Raw genomic sequence first — 17,892 nt, forward strand, 5'->3', positions numbered from 1 at the left:
CTCAATCTCAAAGGTCCCTTTCAACCATGAATATTCCGTGATTCTGTAATTGGTGCCTCTCAAAACTACCCCCCAGCTGGGTTGCTCTGGTTTCTCTGCCCTTGGTGCCAGCCAGCAAGGTGTCCCAGACTCTTATGATTTACCTTCTCCAGAGCCGAACCTTTCCGTTACGTCATTCCCAGGAATCGGGGCTTCTGTTCAGTCTGGCTGCTGGGGAGCAAAGTCCTCTTGGCAGCAGGAGGATCCAAACCCACTGCAGCTGCCAGCACAAGCCCAGCCCTATCGCCACCGGTAGGCAGCCCTCAGAAACCCCAGGAGAAACCCCTAGTCTTACCTTAGTTCAAGAACACACGTGAGTTACAGCAAAGACAAAGCCAGGTAGCTCTGGGCAGACAGGCAATGGCTTCTTGGAACATTCAACCAGTGCATTTCTTGTGTCATCCCAGTGTGATGGTACATACAGAAGTCAAGCAAATTTCTCCATGAGCAGCAGACTAACAGACCTGCTCTTGTGCGTGGCGTTTCTTCCCTCCTTGGAGCTACTCTTAGCCTCTGCTCAGCCCCCTTCAATGCCAGATGTACATCACGATGGCCACCAGTGCTGCACCCCTGGTTCCTTCTTCCCTCTTGCTTCCCCCATCTTTCATCCTGCCAGCACGGACCCCCCGCTGTCACTCATCCAGGGGTCCCTGGCCAAGCACAGAGCAGCGTGGCCAAGCCTGTGCCTGTCCTTCATACAGAGGATCACCAGCTCATCTGACTCCTTTCTCTTCTTACCTATATTAACAGAAGTCAGATCTTCTTGAAGTTGCCCAATAGAAGAAGCCAACAGAGAGGGAATGTGGTAAAAAAAACCCAAACCCAAACCCAAACCCAAAACCCATACATGTCTGGAATGAGTCCACGTTTGATGGGAAATCAGGCTAAAAAAAATAAAAATTAGCACACCGTCACTGCAAGAAAACACCAGTCTCTGTTGGGAGGTTTCAGAGCAGCCGTCCCACAGGACCATCTCTCCCACTCCACGCAGAACCGGGCGGCCCAGGCAGCAAAACATTCAACAAATTATTCTGTTACCACTTCTCGGGGGAAAACATTTGCTTAAAAACAGTCAGATGAATTTGGAGTGATCTATAGGGCACTTTGTTATGTTAATGACTGTTACCAACTGTCTCTTCTTTATATTAAAGTGTTGACTCATTGTCAGTTGGGGTGAGACAAGGCAGCTTGCTTGTGCCTTGCAGTCCTTTTGCACTCACCCAAACTACTCATGTGAAGACACTTTAATATGAAGAGACACTGTCTGTGGCCATTATTAATCTCCTGACTGAAGCCCAGAATACTAACAAAACCACGCAGGATCAGCTAACCTTTCCTCGGCGCATTCTTCATTCTGCAAGATTTTGGCCAAAATTAAAACAATTTTCTTCGATCTTGAGAGCCTGTGGCTGGCAACCAGATTTCACTTGTCCTCTACTGTGCCCAAATAACATCATCATCCTGGCACAGGTAAGAGGGGATGCCTCCTGCAGGCCCAGAAACATCAGTTTTACAAACATCAGAAAGCAATGTTTTGCAGATCTGGCTGAGACGAGAGAGCAACTTGTTTATCCTCAGACCAACCTTAAACCAAAGTGTAAAAACCCAACCTCACTGTGAGCTGTATGGCCCAAATATTATACTGACACCTGGTAAGAACTTGGAAGGTGCATGTTGGGGTGGGGAGGAAAAAAAGAAAAGGTTTTCTTTTCATTCTTGTCATGGTCAATAATTCTGTACCATACAGAATAACTGGGCTGAGGCGCTGAGCTGCAGAGGCTGGCATCTTGGTAGAATATCTGCTCCCCCCTCCCAAAAAAAAAAAAAAAGATCAAAACACCTTATGCAGAGTTACAAATTAAAGCACCATATTACTCTTTTCCGTCTGATAGTGTTACTCTGGGATTCAATCCAAGAACACTCAAACCATTTATCCTAGTCACACGCAGGGCACGCAATAGGTAAACTCATGTAACCGGAGTCTGAACACGATAACCTGGCCAAGCACAGCTGTCCCTGCTTCTTCTGCCTTGGGGGCAGGGGGAACTCAAACCCTTTCTGACACAGCTTTATTAGAGCTTTCCTGTTATTGCAGGGAGCACCTGATTTCCAACCAAGCCACTTATTTTTGGTTCGACATGAGCAACCTTCTGTCCAAATTTAAGAAAAAAGAGTGTCGATCTGAGATGCGCACTAACCCAGCAGCAGTCCCAGCCTCTCAGCTCCAGGGAATTTGACATCCTTACCCCACCAACGTGCATGGTGGTTTCTTTCCAAAAGCTCACATCCATACACAAGTTACTTTGGACCCCTGGCCCTACTTAAAATAAAAGAATCTGCCTCCAACAGAAGAAAATACAACATACCAATATATGCTTTTAGTACCAGGAAAATCATATCTGTGGCTTGGCCTTTAGCTGCAGGATTTTCCAGAAAATGCTTAGGCTTGTTGCTTTTCCCTGTCAGGAGAATTGTTTAGCTTGTGATTGGAACCACATTATTTCAGTTGCAAAGACCTTTGTTGTAAACAGTTTGTAAAAAACCCAAACATTCAATCATTTGATTTTGCCTTTATAGCTTAAAAGTCCTTTTAACATATGTGGCTGAATACTTTTTTTTTTTTTTTAAACAAAGTGAAGACCAACTGAAATATTGCCAGAAAGACACTAAGTGCATTTACATTTAGAGAACCATTTCCCCACCACAGCCCCTGCCCATAAACGCATCACTCCTCCTCTTTCCAACGCTCGTGGAAACTTAAGAAAGCAACTAAGCCCTTTTTTCTCTAGCCAAGCCCAAGTCAGAAATGTATCATTCGAGACTCAGAACACACCATAGGAAACCACACGGATGAAGGAAATACTTCCTCCTCATCGGCTGGGCGACCGCAGGCTCTTCTCCAGCCCAGGAGCAGAGGCTGGTGATCACATCTCGGCGCGTGGGCACCAGGCAGTAGAAGGAAGTCATTGGTTTCATGCCAAGGAGCTGGGCATTTTCACACCCCTTCCATGTCAACGGCAGCCTCTTCAGTTCAAACAAGCAGGTATTTAACTGAAACACTTGGGAAGAGGAAGAAGAGCCACCCCCAAGAGGTGATGCTGCAGTTCGCCCCGTACGCTTGCACCAAGGTCCAAACTCAGCCTCGTGGAAGGAAGGGTGTTTTACCCCAACCGCCTGAACTCAAGCTGCCCCTGCCCTGAGCCAGGCCAGCTACACTGAGTGTGGAGGAAACAGCACCCAGGAATTGAGAGAAACTAGATCCTACAGGGCTTGCAGCTCCCGTGGCATCTGTGCAAGGGTTCTGCTCGCCTTGTGCCAGCTGCTGACCCTCATTTGCCCCAGGCAGGGTGTAACAGCCCCCCTGGGGGGGTAATTCCTAAGAACCAAGAGGAGATGCTGACCTAGAAGCTGATAGCCACAGGTAGACCATCCCACTGCTTTATGGGAGACACGCTACACAGAAGAACTGTTTCTATGAACTATTCTTAGGTTATTACAGCATTTTCAACACTTTAGTATCAGGCAGACTGACAGCGTGGACCTCTGCATCTTCATCCTTTCTGCTCACCAGCACTCCTTCTCCCCAACCCCAGCTCACAACTGCTGCCTCAGCTCATAAGTTTGGGGCCATCTCCTTCAACGCAGTCACAGCCACCACCGACCTGCAATCCTGCAGTGGCAGGAAGAGAAAATTAGCACCGGATTCATTCCTCTTGCTCCAAGTTTCTCCAATGACCCCAGCTTTCAGGCCAAGGTGAGGTTTCTTGATCCATAGTTATGAGGAGCCTTTCAGGAGGAGGAAGATAATCACATGCCACCTGGGTTACTGCAGAATTCAATTTGCTTTGCAGCCTGCTTTATGCTGGGTCCGTAGCTATTAAAGGCAGAGACAGTTTCCAGTTGAGGAGCAGGCAGCAATGCACAGCTAAATTGCTTTCTGGGCATCCCCCAGCACCTCCTGCACCAGAAGAGCAGCCCCACTGTCCTCCCCTGCAGCCTTCCCCCCACCTCTTAAAATTCTTCCTTAAAATTAGCTGCACCATTCCTCCCTAGAGTGGTTTTCAACCTGTGGCAACCAGTGCTTAGTTTTTTCAAGCTACCCCAGAAAGGCAGCGCGCTCAGACAGACATAAGCAGCCACGTGCACTGCAAGACAACCAGAAACAAAGATTCTTAAAGCAGGGGATAAAGATGAAAAAGTAAGAAAATAGTCACTCCCGCTGGAAAGTACCGCATCTCCAGCACGTGATTGCATTCCTACCTGGGAAGATGCAAAGTCGTGATCTCCACACTCTCAACAGGCTGCTCCCCATCAAAATGAAGCAGGTTGATCTTTTTTTTTTTTGGAAATTATAAAATTAGCAGGTTTACCACCTAAAGCAGAACTCCAATTTAGACAGAGGCCTGTTATCTGAACAGTTTCATTCATAGATAAATATATCTCTCTCAGATAAAAGTTTCCCACACAGCCAAGAACACACAGACCACCTGCATTCACTCTTGACTAAAATATAACTTTCTGGTTCAAACCATCTTAAACTGAAAGTTAGAGCTCATCATTATCTGTAATGTTATTACAGAATAGTTCCCTGAACAGGGAAAAGTCATACAGAAAATGCAATCCCCATTTATAAGGGGTCAGTTACAGTTTAAACATGATTTTTCAAACTCTTTAATTTTTTTTTTTTTTTTTTTAAGAAACAGCTGAAACTCAGAGCAAGCACTGCAAAGTAACTAGTACTGAAGCTTGGCTGGTGATTCAGGAATTAAGCCTGGAGAGTACCTTTCAGGAGGGTTATTGTTTCTCCCTCAAACCCCAGTTTTGAGTTTTAAATTGAAGGACTAAGTACCAAAAACATGTCTTGACAATCCATCCAATGTTACAAACTTTTTCAATAATAGGCAAATGTAACATTTCTTGCTCTAGGATACCTTAAGACCTCTCTGAACTGGCAGGCTTGCTGAGCTAACATTTACACTGGTTTTGTTAGCACAGAACTTACAACCATTCATTGCAAGGGAAAAAATCAAAGCCAGCAACACCAAATAATTTGCTTACCATTAGTTACCATAGGCATTTTTATTACATTAAAGCTTTAACATTTATCAGAATATTGGGTCAGGGAAGAGCAACAGGGAGAATAACTTAAAAAAAAAATAATAAAAAGCAGCCTTGCTGGGAACTAATGTTTAGAAATATTAGCCAACAGCAGAGTAGAAGCTTCCTGAAATAAGTGTTGTAGCATTTAGGTTACCTACAGCACATGATGAATTCTGGTAGTCTCACAGAAGTTTTCGATGTTGTTGAACAGTCCTTCAAAGTGAATATCATGAGAAAAAAAACCCAAGCAACCATTTTTTACATTTATTTCTCTATTTCCCTTTTCTCCAGAACTATGACTTTCCGGAAAGACATCGTACTATGACTTCTCAGATTCTCAAACCTTGCAAAAGTCAAGAAGGACAACTCTTCCTGCAAAAAGGCACACACCATTCCAGAATTCAATTTTGTACATAAGACAGTTAGTTGTCAAAGCCTATGCCAAAATCCCAAAGCTTAAATGATTATGTTTCAAGAAAAGGCAGGCTTTCCCCACTGATTACGTCTTGCTATTAAGCGTAACAATCCAGACAATTTTATCCAAGAATTCCCCAATACACTGATCATTAGAAAGCATGTTGTGGAAGGATTCCCCCACATACTTGTCATGTTTATTATCCCCTCCCTGGCCATCTGCAACCGGCCAAGGGAAATCCAAGTAGCCCAACATGACAACTTTATCTTAGTATCCAAAAAGGAAGTTTTAATTGATAAAGCAGTAGTGGTAAATAAATAAAGCCACAGTTACTACATTATTCATCCCCAACTCCCACACTACTAGTGGTCACAGTCTGAAAAACCTTTGCTAACCATAAAAGAAAAATAGGAATATCATAAAACCAGCTGTCTTAGACAGCATTTTTATTAAAAATGGATACACAGAGACATAGCAGCATTTACAATAAAGAGTTTTTAAAAAGGCATCAAGTTGTAAGCCAACCATTTGAAAAAGAGGCTTTGAAATGTTGTCTTCCACAGCACTTTTTGCCCATTTGTCAGCAGGGGACAGTGTGACTGCAGATTATCCAAAGGATGAACAGGCACAAAACTAATCTAAACTTCAAGCCCTTTTTCTGAACAGTTGGTCACATCAAGCATCACCCTCCGTAGCAGCATTTGGAGCACTCTTCGGTGTTCTTTTAAGTGGCTGGTGTACTTGATCCATTTCTTTAAAATATTTTAATGTTCAATAAAAATATTTCAAATAGAAAAAAAAATCTGTCATGAAAAAAGTAAGGTTTCCTTTTCAGATTCCATAAAAGCTTATGAACTTCACTGGCAGCATTTCCGTAATGGAGCAAGAGTCAGAACCAGCAGAACAGGCACTTCAGCAAAATTGTCTGTCAACAGTTTCTAAAGTCATATTGTTTTCAGTCCAGAAGATTGTTTCTTACTACTTTGTGGTGGTGTAAGGACACCAGTGGGGAAAGGTGAAGTCCTATTTTGCTCAGCCAATATGGCTTGTTTTGCTTGAGCTTTGTCCTGAAAGCACAGGAAAAGGAGGGGGGGTGGAATAAATCTTTACTTTGGTGTATCTATGCAACAGATCAATATAATTCACTGGTTTATAACTTCATAGATCACTAATCTGGAAATGCATATCTATATTCAACCCCACCCAACAGTACCTGACAAATCAGGCAAGAGTTAGTTAATACAAACCCCAAGAGGTCAGTATTAACTTCTGGAATCCCATTATCAGCATTGTGGTACTTTTATATTCAAGAAAGCAAAGTTCAGAAGCAACTGAACAGGAAGAGCTTTAACTTCTACTACAACTAAATTACCTAACTAGAAATATCTCTCCAATAGCTTAGATTAACTACAATTTGTTGGACAAGATTTTGATCCTCTACAAGTTTCTCATGCTAAAACCCACTCTTGCTCAACTTCTTGTCAACCACCGTGACTAACAATCCCACTAGATCAGTCTTAAGTGATAAGTCTATTTTCTCTTTTTCACCGGACAAGGTTATGTTACCTGTATTTCCTAAAGAGAAAGGTCTGACATACAATATTTGAAGCATCCCAAAGGGTAAAAATGTGCTTCCGGTTTCTAGAGTAATTATTTGCCATTTGAGATGAGAAGCTTAACTTACAATCACCTTTTTAAACTAAATACTGAACAAGTCAGGTCTCTGTCCCAAGAATTTTGCAAGTGGAATACAACCTTACATCTTTTACCATCTGCACACACTCACTCTCAATCTGATAATGCTTCACTCGAGTTTACTGTATGTTCTAACCAAAGAAAAAACAATATGTAGAAGCCTTTATTGTCAGCTTGTCTTCATTATGCATATACATACCAGCAAATCCAAGCTGTTTATGTGCGTCTGTATATTGTGCAAGTCTTCAGGAGCTATGCCTCTAAAGTGTTTGAGTTTGGAGCTTCCTACTTCCCTTATAGCCATTGCAAACGGAACCATCCATTTTACACATTCCTCTATCTCACACCATTCATAACCTGGAAGATAAGACATAGGTTTATCTGTCTGAATGAAGGCTTAACGTCTGTAAATTCATTAGACTTAGTTTATAAGTGCCAATACCTGAAACTTTCTGCATCAACTCTGATGAGGAGAAGTGATACAAAGCCGAAGCCGCAAGCACTCCATAGGTATACTCCAAGCAGCCGATATCCAGCACACAGAGATCTAAGAGCTACAAGATAAGAGTTGTTTAAATTAGTGTATCACAAGAATACTTTTTTCCCCCCCAGGTGAAACAGCCATTTGGAGGAAGAAATCATTCTTACCTCTGCTATTTGTACAAATATTTGCTGTGGATATTGTGGCAGCAATACCTCATAAAGCTCATTTAAATATGCAACTTGCATGTAAATGTTTAGCCATGATACAACCGTCAGTGGATTTAAGTTCCAGTTAAGAGCCTGAAAGAGTAGACACACACAAGACTTCAGTATTTATAAATTGTTCCTAACTCAAACCATGCAACTTTATTTACTCCAGATCAGAAGCTGTAATTCCTTCAGTGTTCATCAAGGCATCTTTGAAACACACAAATCTAATTCTCTCCTGTACCCCCTCCTGCTGATAGGGTGGGGGAACGATTCATTTTATTAATACGCACATACTGGTGGATGCTTTAAATCACGTGCTACCTAGAGAACACTGTTTTCTAATTAGAAAGAGGAAATTGCCTCTTAGCAGCACACAAGATTAACTGAGGCTCTCTGCTTTTAGTCTGATTACGCTATGCGTTTTTAAAAACTGAAGTAGAACTAGTTCCACTTTGAAATATTACCTTCATAATGATCAATTCCATACTGAGGATTTCTTCTTCTGTACAAGCTCCATCTGTAACGTAGGCAAACTGGTGCAACTTTGGTGGATAGATTTCCTGAAAGATAGGAGATCAAGTATTATTTTGTGGAATAGGTTGCAGCTATTCTCACATGTTAAAACAAAACACCACTACTTCAGCATCTCATCTCAAAACAGAGGGGGGAAAAAAAAAAAACAAACAATCCCCCATCCTAATTCATGGTGCTCTAATCTGCCTTTAATATACACAGATTTCTTGTTCAACCTTCTTCCTGATAGCCTTCACCTTTCACTTTTGATGGATCAGTACAGCATGCATTATGTTTGACTGCAGCACCACTGAGATTGTATCATAACGAACACCCAGACTTTTTTTATACATGCTACAGAAAAGGCCTTTTATCCCTTGCTTGAGAAGAACAGAATGAAGAATAATAGCCCTCTTAAAAGACAAACAGTAAGAACTTAAAAAGCACGATGTATTTTAATAGTTCAACTTGTTCCATTAAATAAAAAATAGCTCAGACTATCATCCAGTAGGTATTCCACTCACGACAATTGCAACAAGTGGTTTCTGTATACAGCAGCCAGCCAAAAACTCATTTAGCAACAGCAATTAAAAACTTCAGATTTATTCTAACACTGAAAAGACTATCCTTTAAAGATTAAAGAGACATACTATGATGTTATCTAGTCTTAATTTTAGCCACTTCTAAAAAAAAAAAAAAGGAGGAATTTTGAAAAGAAAAAAAGGAATATTTTTTCCCCTTTCTCCCAGCTGAAAATTCATAGCAACAGACTCCATGAAGCCTGCCAAAACGCATCTAGCGTACAGTAAGTGTGCTGTCTGTCCATTCACATTTTTATGTTTAAGTAAAGCTGGGGATACTTACCTCAAGCTTTGCTGCTATGAATAAAGAAGAGATACCAATAAGCTGCAATAGTGTTTTTACAACGTTCTGTTGTGTTGCCATAAACCGATCAAAGAAATCTTGTGCTAAATAAAAAGTTTCTCTATGAAGCCTGTAGACTTCACAAACCTGGAGAGACATCAGAGATTACAAAGGTCAAGAACAATGTTACAGAGTCAAAAACAGATGCTACAGATGTATTAGAAAAAACCCCCATGAGCTAGACATAAAATTAATATTGGCTTTCTGCTTCACTGCTATTGTGAAGTAACATGTTAAGTAAGAGCATGAGTTAAACAGTTTCCTTTGACACAAGATGACTGCCACTACAGCAACTCCTCCTAAAAGAAGAGATCAGAGTGAAAACCCTTTTAGGAAATGCAAGCACATGTTCTAACAATGTCACAACATCAGTTCCTCATTTTCGCAAAGATGCATCATTCCAACACCTCAAAAGAGAAAATTCCCGCAAATACTTCAGAATTAAGAACAGAGACTGTGCCACCAAGTCATCCAAACAACAAAAGATATGTAGTACATTCTAGATGCCAATATCAGATAGTGGTTGAAAGACACATCTGGTCTCTGAGCCACCGCTCCTTCCTTCTTACAGTGACTTTCATAACCATTTGGGCAGCTTTTAGCTGCAGTGTGACCTTAAAAACCTTACATCTACGGTAACTAGGGAAAAACTGATTATTATCCCCTATCAATCCAAATGAATAGCAGAATATATTGTCACTTTGTACACTGTCAACTCACTGGACTATGTATTCTTTTTTTAAGTTTGGTGCCACTGACAAACTTCAAGATGAAGACAAGCATCTAGGGCTAAATGGGTTATGCAAAGATCACGACAGTTACTAGAACAGTTCAACAACAGCACACTTGAAATACTCACAAGCACAGAAAAGCTTACCTCCATTAGCCAGTCTAGAAGGATTGTTCTCATTTTAGGTTGCAGAAGAGGGTGCCTTTGCATATAAAGTTTATCCCTCACATATGTCTCTTCTTTGTTTATCATGTTTTTCCATACATCCTCTCTGTTTGCCCAGCTAAGACAGATCAATATGTTTAGTCTTAAGGCACAAGACAAAAGAAGGCAGATGAGCAGCAGCAAAATGGCACACTTACCCTAGAACTGGTAACGGTGAAGCTCTAGTTGGAACAACACTTAGATGTATAAAGTGAGAGTAATCAACACCAACTGGATCGTCATCTTTATCCGGAGTAGGAATCAGCATATGGGCATTTTTATGAACATTATTCCAGGATGGCTATTAAATGAAATGCAAGATTTTACATCATGCTTTTTTAAACAACCATTTTAGCTATACAGTTTCTATGTCAGAGACTATGATTTTCTATTTAAACTGCACAGAATCACTGAGATGGAAAGGGACCTCTGTAGGTCACTTTGTCCAACCCCCTTGCTCAAGCAGGGCCACCTATAGCCCAGGACCATGCCCAGATGGTTTTTAAGTAACTCTAGAGATGGAGGCTCAGTGGCCCAGGACCATGCCCAGACGGTTTTTAAGTAACTCTAGAGATGGAGGCTCCATAACCTCCCTGAGCAACATGTATCAGTGCCTGGTCACCATCACACTAAAAATAATTGTTTCCCGATGTTCAGAGGGAACTCCCTGTGCTTCAGTTTGCATCAATCTTTTTGTCCCATCACTGGGCACCACTAAAAAGAGCCTGGCTCCATCTTCTTTACACTCTCCCTTCAAGTATTTTATACATTGATACCATTTCTCCAAGCCTTCCTTTCTGCAGGCTGGGACTGTTTAAGTCCCAGCTCCCTCAGCTTTTCCTTAAAGGACAGATGCTCTTGTCCCTTAATCATCTTTTTGCTGGACTGTTTTCAGTATGTTCAAGTCTCTCTTGTACTGGAGAGCCCAGTACTGGACACAGTATTCCAGGTGTGGCATTTTATACATTGATACCATTTCTGCAAGCCTTCCTTTCTGCAGGCTAAACAGTCCCAGCTCCCTCAGCCTTTCCTTAAAGGAGAGATGCTCTTGTCCCTTAATCATCTTCATCATCTTTATGCTAGACTGTTTCCAGTATGTTCAAGTCTCTCTTGTACTGGACAACCCAGTACTGGACACAGTATTCCAGGTGTGGCCCCACCAGTGCTGAGCAGAAGAGGGGTGTTGCTTATTTTCACAGCAGAGAAAGTTTGCAACTAAAGCTGAAGAACAAAAGAGGGGTGTTGCCTATTTTCACAGTAGAGAAAGTTTGCAACTAAAGCTGAAGAACATCTACCCTGTTATCTTGAAAGACCGCAATAGTTTCATGGAAGAATATCCAAATCAGAGTCTCCTATTGTCATGTAGCATTTTGTTTTTACCAAAAATATTTTGCATGAAAGCGAGATACTTGCCTCCAGGTAATGAATAAGCAAATGGAACTTTAAAACCCAATTTGTGATTATAATTACACAAATACAAGGTCAGGAATATGTAGATGCAATGCCTGAAGTCCACTTTCATGCAAATCAGCCTTGACAGTGAACACAGCAAAACAACAGTTCATAGAATTTTTCTTACTTAGTCATCCTGCAGTGCTAAGATGAAAAACCAGAACACTTATTTATTCTTTTCAGAATAAAGCAAGTACATGTTAAGTTACTGCCACTAAAGTACCAAGTTGACCATTTCATACACAGAATTTTGCCAAGGTCTGCAAATATCAGCCATCTGACACTTCACCTTTTATTTGGACCAGGACTTTAGTTCTGGTTTACTTTTTTTTAGTTTAGGTTTACTTTTTTCCTGCCTAACTCCTAACAAGATCTTGGTGTATGCTTCACACAGCTCCCTGGGAAATTACTACTTGTTTTATTCTGTGGTAGAATACAAAGCCAGCCCCATCACATCTAAGTAAATTAAAGTTTGGCATTTCTGCCTAACAGTGAAGTCAGCCATCTTGCTGCAAACTGATCTGTTCTGCAGCACTTAGAGGACAGAACTCCCTAAGAAGATTCCTAATATGCTTCAAGAAAAAAAAAATTAAAAAAATCAGAATAATCATTAGGTACTAACAAATAAAATGCTCTACATGCAATTTTGCCTCTTGCAAAGAAGGTTCCACACCTGATTTTTGCCCAGTCCTTGCTACAAATGACATCACTTTCCAGCAAAATGGCTACCCTCTAGCACCAGTTTCAGAAACAGAAACCACTGACTCAACGAAACCAAAACCACATTTCACAGTTCTCTCACAGCTAAGGCTGCTTTGTACTGCGAGTTACTTACACACAGATGGGTCGTTTTTTTTCTTGGAGTTCTACATGCAAATCTAGCCCAGCTACATACCCAGCCATGTCATGTCCTAATTTGGGTGGGGGAAGGCAAAAATAGGGAATAGTATCTTTATCTTAAAAATGACAGATTCCTTACAAACTGAAAGTTTGAATAAAAGTGTCCCATCAGCATTGCTTAAAGTTAATTTTTGTCCTCCCTCAAAACTAGACTTTAGTCACACTTTGTCCTCCAATCTGCACGGCAAGCCCAGCTGCCAACAGCCTTTGGAGAAGTGCTGCCTTATCAGTTAATCAGCAAACCAACAGAAAAGCAGTACGTTCTATATCTCTTGAAAGGTGCCTACTACACCAGCAGCTTCTGAAGGACAAGGTGTCTGCTCCACAGAGTTCTCAACCAAAGCAGGTACCTCACACTCTACACTGCAGCAACAATGACGATTGATTTAAGATGTTTCATGCCCCCAGTCTTCTATAAGGAAATATAAATCCAGGGTCAAGAGCCTCTTAGGTGTTTTCAGAAGAAGTGAAAACTAAGGTTTTTTTGTTAGATAATATCACTCACTAATATGACTAGAAAAAAAGATGCAAGCAACAGGAAAAGATATAGCTTGGCTAGAGACAAGAAGGAAACAAATGTGCAGGGCCCTCAAAAGCAAGACTCTACCAGGAAGGGAGACAGGAGTCTGAATTCACATAAGTGAGGGAACACTATAGCTCTGGTGTGGATTTGGGTTGAGGGAATAAGCATATTAATCAGAGTCAAGCCTTTAAAGCAGATGTAGCAAGACATTCAATCAAACTATGAAACACCACCAAGAAACTGCATTATATCACACTGTAACTGTAAGGAAATGGGAGCCACCACTGAAAAAAGAAACAGTTCAAGGTGGGGAGGGTGTGAGGAAATGATGAAGAGCTTCGCTTGGGCTTGCACTGAGCCAACCCGAAAGCAGAGAGCTGCCAAAAAGTGACAGATGTTACAGAGAATCTGTGCAGCCTAATGGAGGAAATCCTACAGTCCCAGGCTTAGTTCTGAGGCAAATAGGAGCCGAGTAGGGTGCAAGCCAAAAATCAAAGGGGAAAAACTGTCTCTTCAAATATAGATGGAGCCCAGCAAGAAAGCTTGGTGACATCCTCAGTAATATTCCAGGTAGAGGAACAACAATTGATCAGAGATACAGATCTGTCTCTCAGACCTGAGAACTAGATGCAGATTGGGATAGTTGAACTGAGGACATGAGAAGGCTTGTTAGGAGAAGGAGCACAAAAAAGGGCAGAAAGCAGGCAACCAAAGAAGTCCATCAGAGCAGTGAAGCCCATACAGCTCCAAAAGAAGAAAAAACAGGAGTTCAGAAGTCCTTTTTTTTCTTTCAAGCTCAAACATTCCCACACCTCAGTTTTCTGCAGCACATCATCATTCACTGATGTATTGAATGATCATTTAAAACAGATCTGTCAGACACACAGGCCAGACAAAATGGAGCAGGTAGTGACTGTTGGGGTTACTGGTTACAGGCAGAGCCTTCAGTGAAGCTGCCAAGATACTCGTGCATCAAACCATGAGCTGGGAGCCACCAGAACAAGCTTCCACAGAGCAGGGCAAGAAGGGCAGCAGGAAAGCAGAGCAAGAGGGTGACCCAGAACTGCATCCAAACAGCAAGGTCAGAGGATTTTCAGCATGGAAATCGAAGGCAGAGGAACAGGAGGGGGACAAGTCTGTTTGCCTCACCCTAAAAAGCAGCACCTTGTAACAGAGAGACATTGATATTGACTCCTAGACTGCAGCCTTAGTTTGCCCATCAGAAATAGTAAGACCTGTAATTCTAACCATTTTTCACTCAGAGAATGCATTATTTTGAAGTAATGGGGTTTTCTTTGCCATCAGAAAGCAATTCCAGAATTAATAAAAAGGAGAGAGAAGAGCAACATTATTAAGTTATTCAAATTCTTTCTGAATAGCACAGGAGCTTCTACTACTTTTAATTTTCTAAAGAATCTGAATATTTTCTCACCCCAGATTTGAGCCAAGTCAAGCTCTCAACCTGGATATAGTCGACATTCTTTATCTATTTGTCTGAAGACTTGTAAGCTTTTTTTTTTTTAGGTTGTTTTCTTTAATTGGATCTTCCAAAGATAAACTAGATTAAAGAAGCTTTTTGGAGAATATTTTCAAACCAGTCAGGTGGAACATTTTGACAACAGTAAGATGGGATTCTGGAAAAATGTCTAGTGAGAAATTGATCAAAAACTACTTTCTGAGAGTTTACTCCATCTTCTTTTCACCTGAAAGCATTTGTTAGTTTCATCTAAAGAAACTAACCTCTAGACTCAGTTCTCCGCTCTAGATGGAGGTGGCCATGTAATCTGCATGACAATTGTAAAGGTGACTCTAATCTAGTTAGATGAATTTTGTTTTACACAGAGCCTTGGAAGTGTATCCATCCACAGAAAGCAGCCAGAATTAATCTGAGAATTGCTAGCAGAATTACAGCAGTGCCAGTTCTCTAAAATCAAACACAGAATTTATGCAATATTCTGCTGTCACAAACCTGATGATATAGCCACCCTTTCATCATATAAAGGGTAACGGCATCCTAATTAAGAACTCAGGCCTTATGCTCAACAGAAGCAAACTAATGAATTGACTATGAAGATACCATAAAGTGGGATGTGACTACGATATTTTGCCTTGTGCATAAACTAGTGTCAGTAAACAATTTATTTAATGTAGAAGTCATGTGGTATAGGCTGCAGTGGATTTATAGCTACTTGCATTTTAGAATTGTTGTGCCTCAACAGAATAACTATCTCACTAGCTATCATACAAGCCTGCTATACTGCTGCTGGAACCGTAAACATATTCTCATTAGTGGCCCATGGCAATTTATATCAGAGAATAGCTTGTGTCACACCATAGACTGAAGAGCTGCTGCTGTGCAGCCAAATGTTAGCTTTTTTTAAACAGATCTGTAACAATCTGGCTACTTTGTCACAACAAAAAACCTTCTCTGTGTAGGGACTGATACACAGGTACCCATTTTATTTATGGTTTACAGAATCAAAGGCCCAAATCCCACGAGTATCCTAAGCTTTACTTGAAAAAAAATCTCAAGTAGATATTTTGGATGCCTACTATCTAAATTTTAATTTATCTATCATTCCTGAAGTGACACTGAATGGCTACAAGGCCAAGAACACAAACAAGAACAAAAAATTGGAAGTTTTTATCACCTTTTAAAGTTCAAGGTCAATGTATGCAAAACATATTTGAAGTTTCTTATCACTGTCTTTCTGGAAAAAGGTACAATTGGGTCCCTGTTAAGGGATTTTTAATGACACCTTACCCTTATGCAATAAACGTGCACAAGAAGCTCTTGCTCAGCTCAAAGAAAATGAATCTTTTGGTGAAGGAGAGAGCTGTGGTGAAGGACAGGCAGCTCTTCCTTGTCAGAAGTGAGAAATTAGTTTAATATACTGCACAAAAGAAAGACAGAAGGGAAGGAGAGATCCCCTCATTAAATGCTCACCATTTGAGCCCTGCTTAATATGTTGACTGATAACTAGTATACGCAGTTGCAACAAGCAGAGGCCATTCCAAACAATGATGCCCATCTGTTATGGTAGCACTTTAGTCTTAGAACTTCCAGCTGCCACTTCTGGTTAGATGTGCCACATTATGCATAGCCTTGCGTACCAAATGAGTACGGTCTGTACTCCCCAGTCGTGACTTTTGCAGCTTAAGTATCACCCTGCGTGTCCATTAGCACGCTGAAGTCCTAGTGACAGTGACTGAGCAAGCATGTGCATGCAGAAAAAAAAAGAAAGAGGAATAAACCTATTTGAGAAAACAGGCTACTCTCCATTTTATTTAGAGTGGGCATCTCAATGTATGAAAGCATCAGGCTTTCAATACCATATACCACCACAGCATCCAATACAGATACCAATAGCAGCTCAGGTTCAGAGATTATAGAAAGGGCACTAAGGGAGCAAGAGGACACTACTGAAGTTAGTTTTGACTTCATAACTCAGATCATTCTAAATATCTCACTGAGAAAACTGGCAATGGTCACTCCAAACCTCCACTGCATTTCCATAGCTAAATGACTTCACAGAAATTAGCCCTTTGTTTTGCAGAGAAACGAAGCCTATTTTACTACTGCATTAGATCTAGTATAAGCTTCAAAGCTCTAATGAGGAACCTCATACTCTCTGTCAGTCTGATAACAACTTGTCAAAAAACTTGTCAATAGGAATGGAGTTGATGGCAAAAGGAAAGAGGAATCTTTCCTCTCTGGTGATACATAAGTAGAGACATGACATCTCAAAAGATGATTCTGTTTGTTGTGTGCTTAGGCCTGCAAGCTACAGCATGTAAGCACATGACTGTACTCTCACAACTCTCAGAAGAGATCACTGCAGAGCTCCTCCATGTAGGCCTAACAGCATATTAAGGCTTCTGTAAGGTGCACCCTTGCACTCCCAGGACACTGGGATACACTGTTGGATACACTGAAGTATTAACACAGTGTTTTAGAGCGACACAGGCCACACGTCTTGCGAAGACCCCAAAGCAACCTGTATGACCTGATGTGTTTTACACTCTTTATCAGCCAGGGTTGATAGTCCCCATTGCCATACAGCGTGTGGGAGCTGTGCATCTGCTGCACCACGTTGGCAATAATAATAATGAGGTACTGCAAGACAATAACAGGGTTAAGTGAGATTACAGGAGCATGACCTAAAGCCAGACCAGTTACCTGCTCTTCATACTGCTTTTTTCTAGTCATCTCTATTTTGGCAATTTCTTCATCGGGATCCTGCAAGAACTACAGAAAGAAAAAAAAAGAAAATAAGAGGAATAGATGATTTCAGGAGGATGAACTGCAAGATGAGCACCCACTGGCCACCACGATGGGCTCGCATCCCCCCCCCCTCGCTGGCCCAGCACCCAGAGCCCCGCATGGCCCCCAGCCACCCAACAAAAGGCGGCGAGGGCCGGGCGGCGGGGCAGGCCCACCCCGGTGCCCCGCAGGCCAGCGCCTGTCCCGCCGCCGGGCCGGGCCGGGCCCCGCACTCACCGTGGCCACATCGGCTTTCCTCTTGCGGGTTCGCATGGCGCACTCCGCACCCCCGTCCCCCTTGGCGGGAGCCTTCTCCTCCGCGCAGTCGCTGCCAAGAGAGAAGAAGCTGCGGGAGCCCCGGCGGCGGGGAGCCCCCCTCTCCCCCCGTCAGGGGTGCCTGAGGGAGACCTCGGCCTGCAGGGGCCCCGCGGACGGCGGAC

The 17,892-nt window shown here is 41.9% G+C and overlaps 1 protein-coding gene across 1 annotated transcript; it reads right to left on the reverse strand.

Annotated features, from left to right (window-relative positions):
- Nucleotides 1-5,088: 5,088 nt before the first annotated feature.
- On the reverse strand, nt 5,089-17,777 carry CCNE1 (cyclin E1). The gene is made up of 10 exons (XM_014942094.1): nt 17,690-17,777; nt 17,369-17,437; nt 10,472-10,614; nt 10,257-10,392; nt 9,320-9,466; nt 8,407-8,502; nt 7,898-8,032; nt 7,692-7,803; nt 7,449-7,606; nt 5,089-6,621 (listed from the first exon to the last, which is right to left on the reverse strand). The coding sequence occupies exons 1-10, from the start codon at nt 17,723-17,725 to the stop codon at nt 6,499-6,501; spliced, it is 1,155 nt and encodes a 384-aa protein (XP_014797580.1). The 5' UTR covers nt 17,726-17,777; the 3' UTR covers nt 5,089-6,498.
- Between the last annotated feature and the right edge of the window lie 115 nt (nt 17,778-17,892).

Source organism: Calidris pugnax, unplaced genomic scaffold (assembly GCF_001431845.1).
Source record: "Calidris pugnax isolate Ruff unplaced genomic scaffold, ASM143184v1 scaffold28, whole genome shotgun sequence".
Lineage (NCBI taxonomy): Eukaryota > Metazoa > Chordata > Aves > Charadriiformes > Scolopacidae > Calidris > Calidris pugnax.

Bases quoted from the DNA above. Each gene is read 5' to 3' on its own strand.
- CCNE1 (XM_014942094.1), bottom strand. From the start codon at position 17,725: ATGCGAACCCGCAAGAGGAAAGCCGATGTGGCCACG. The intron at 17,438-17,689 runs GTGAGTGCGGGG...TTCTTTCTGTAG, and splicing joins GGAAAGCCGATGTGGCCACG to TTCTTGCAGGATCCCGATGA. The intron at 8,033-8,406 runs GTAATATTTCAA...CTACTCTTTCAG, and splicing joins TGGAATTGATCATTATGAAG to GCTCTTAACTGGAACTTAAA.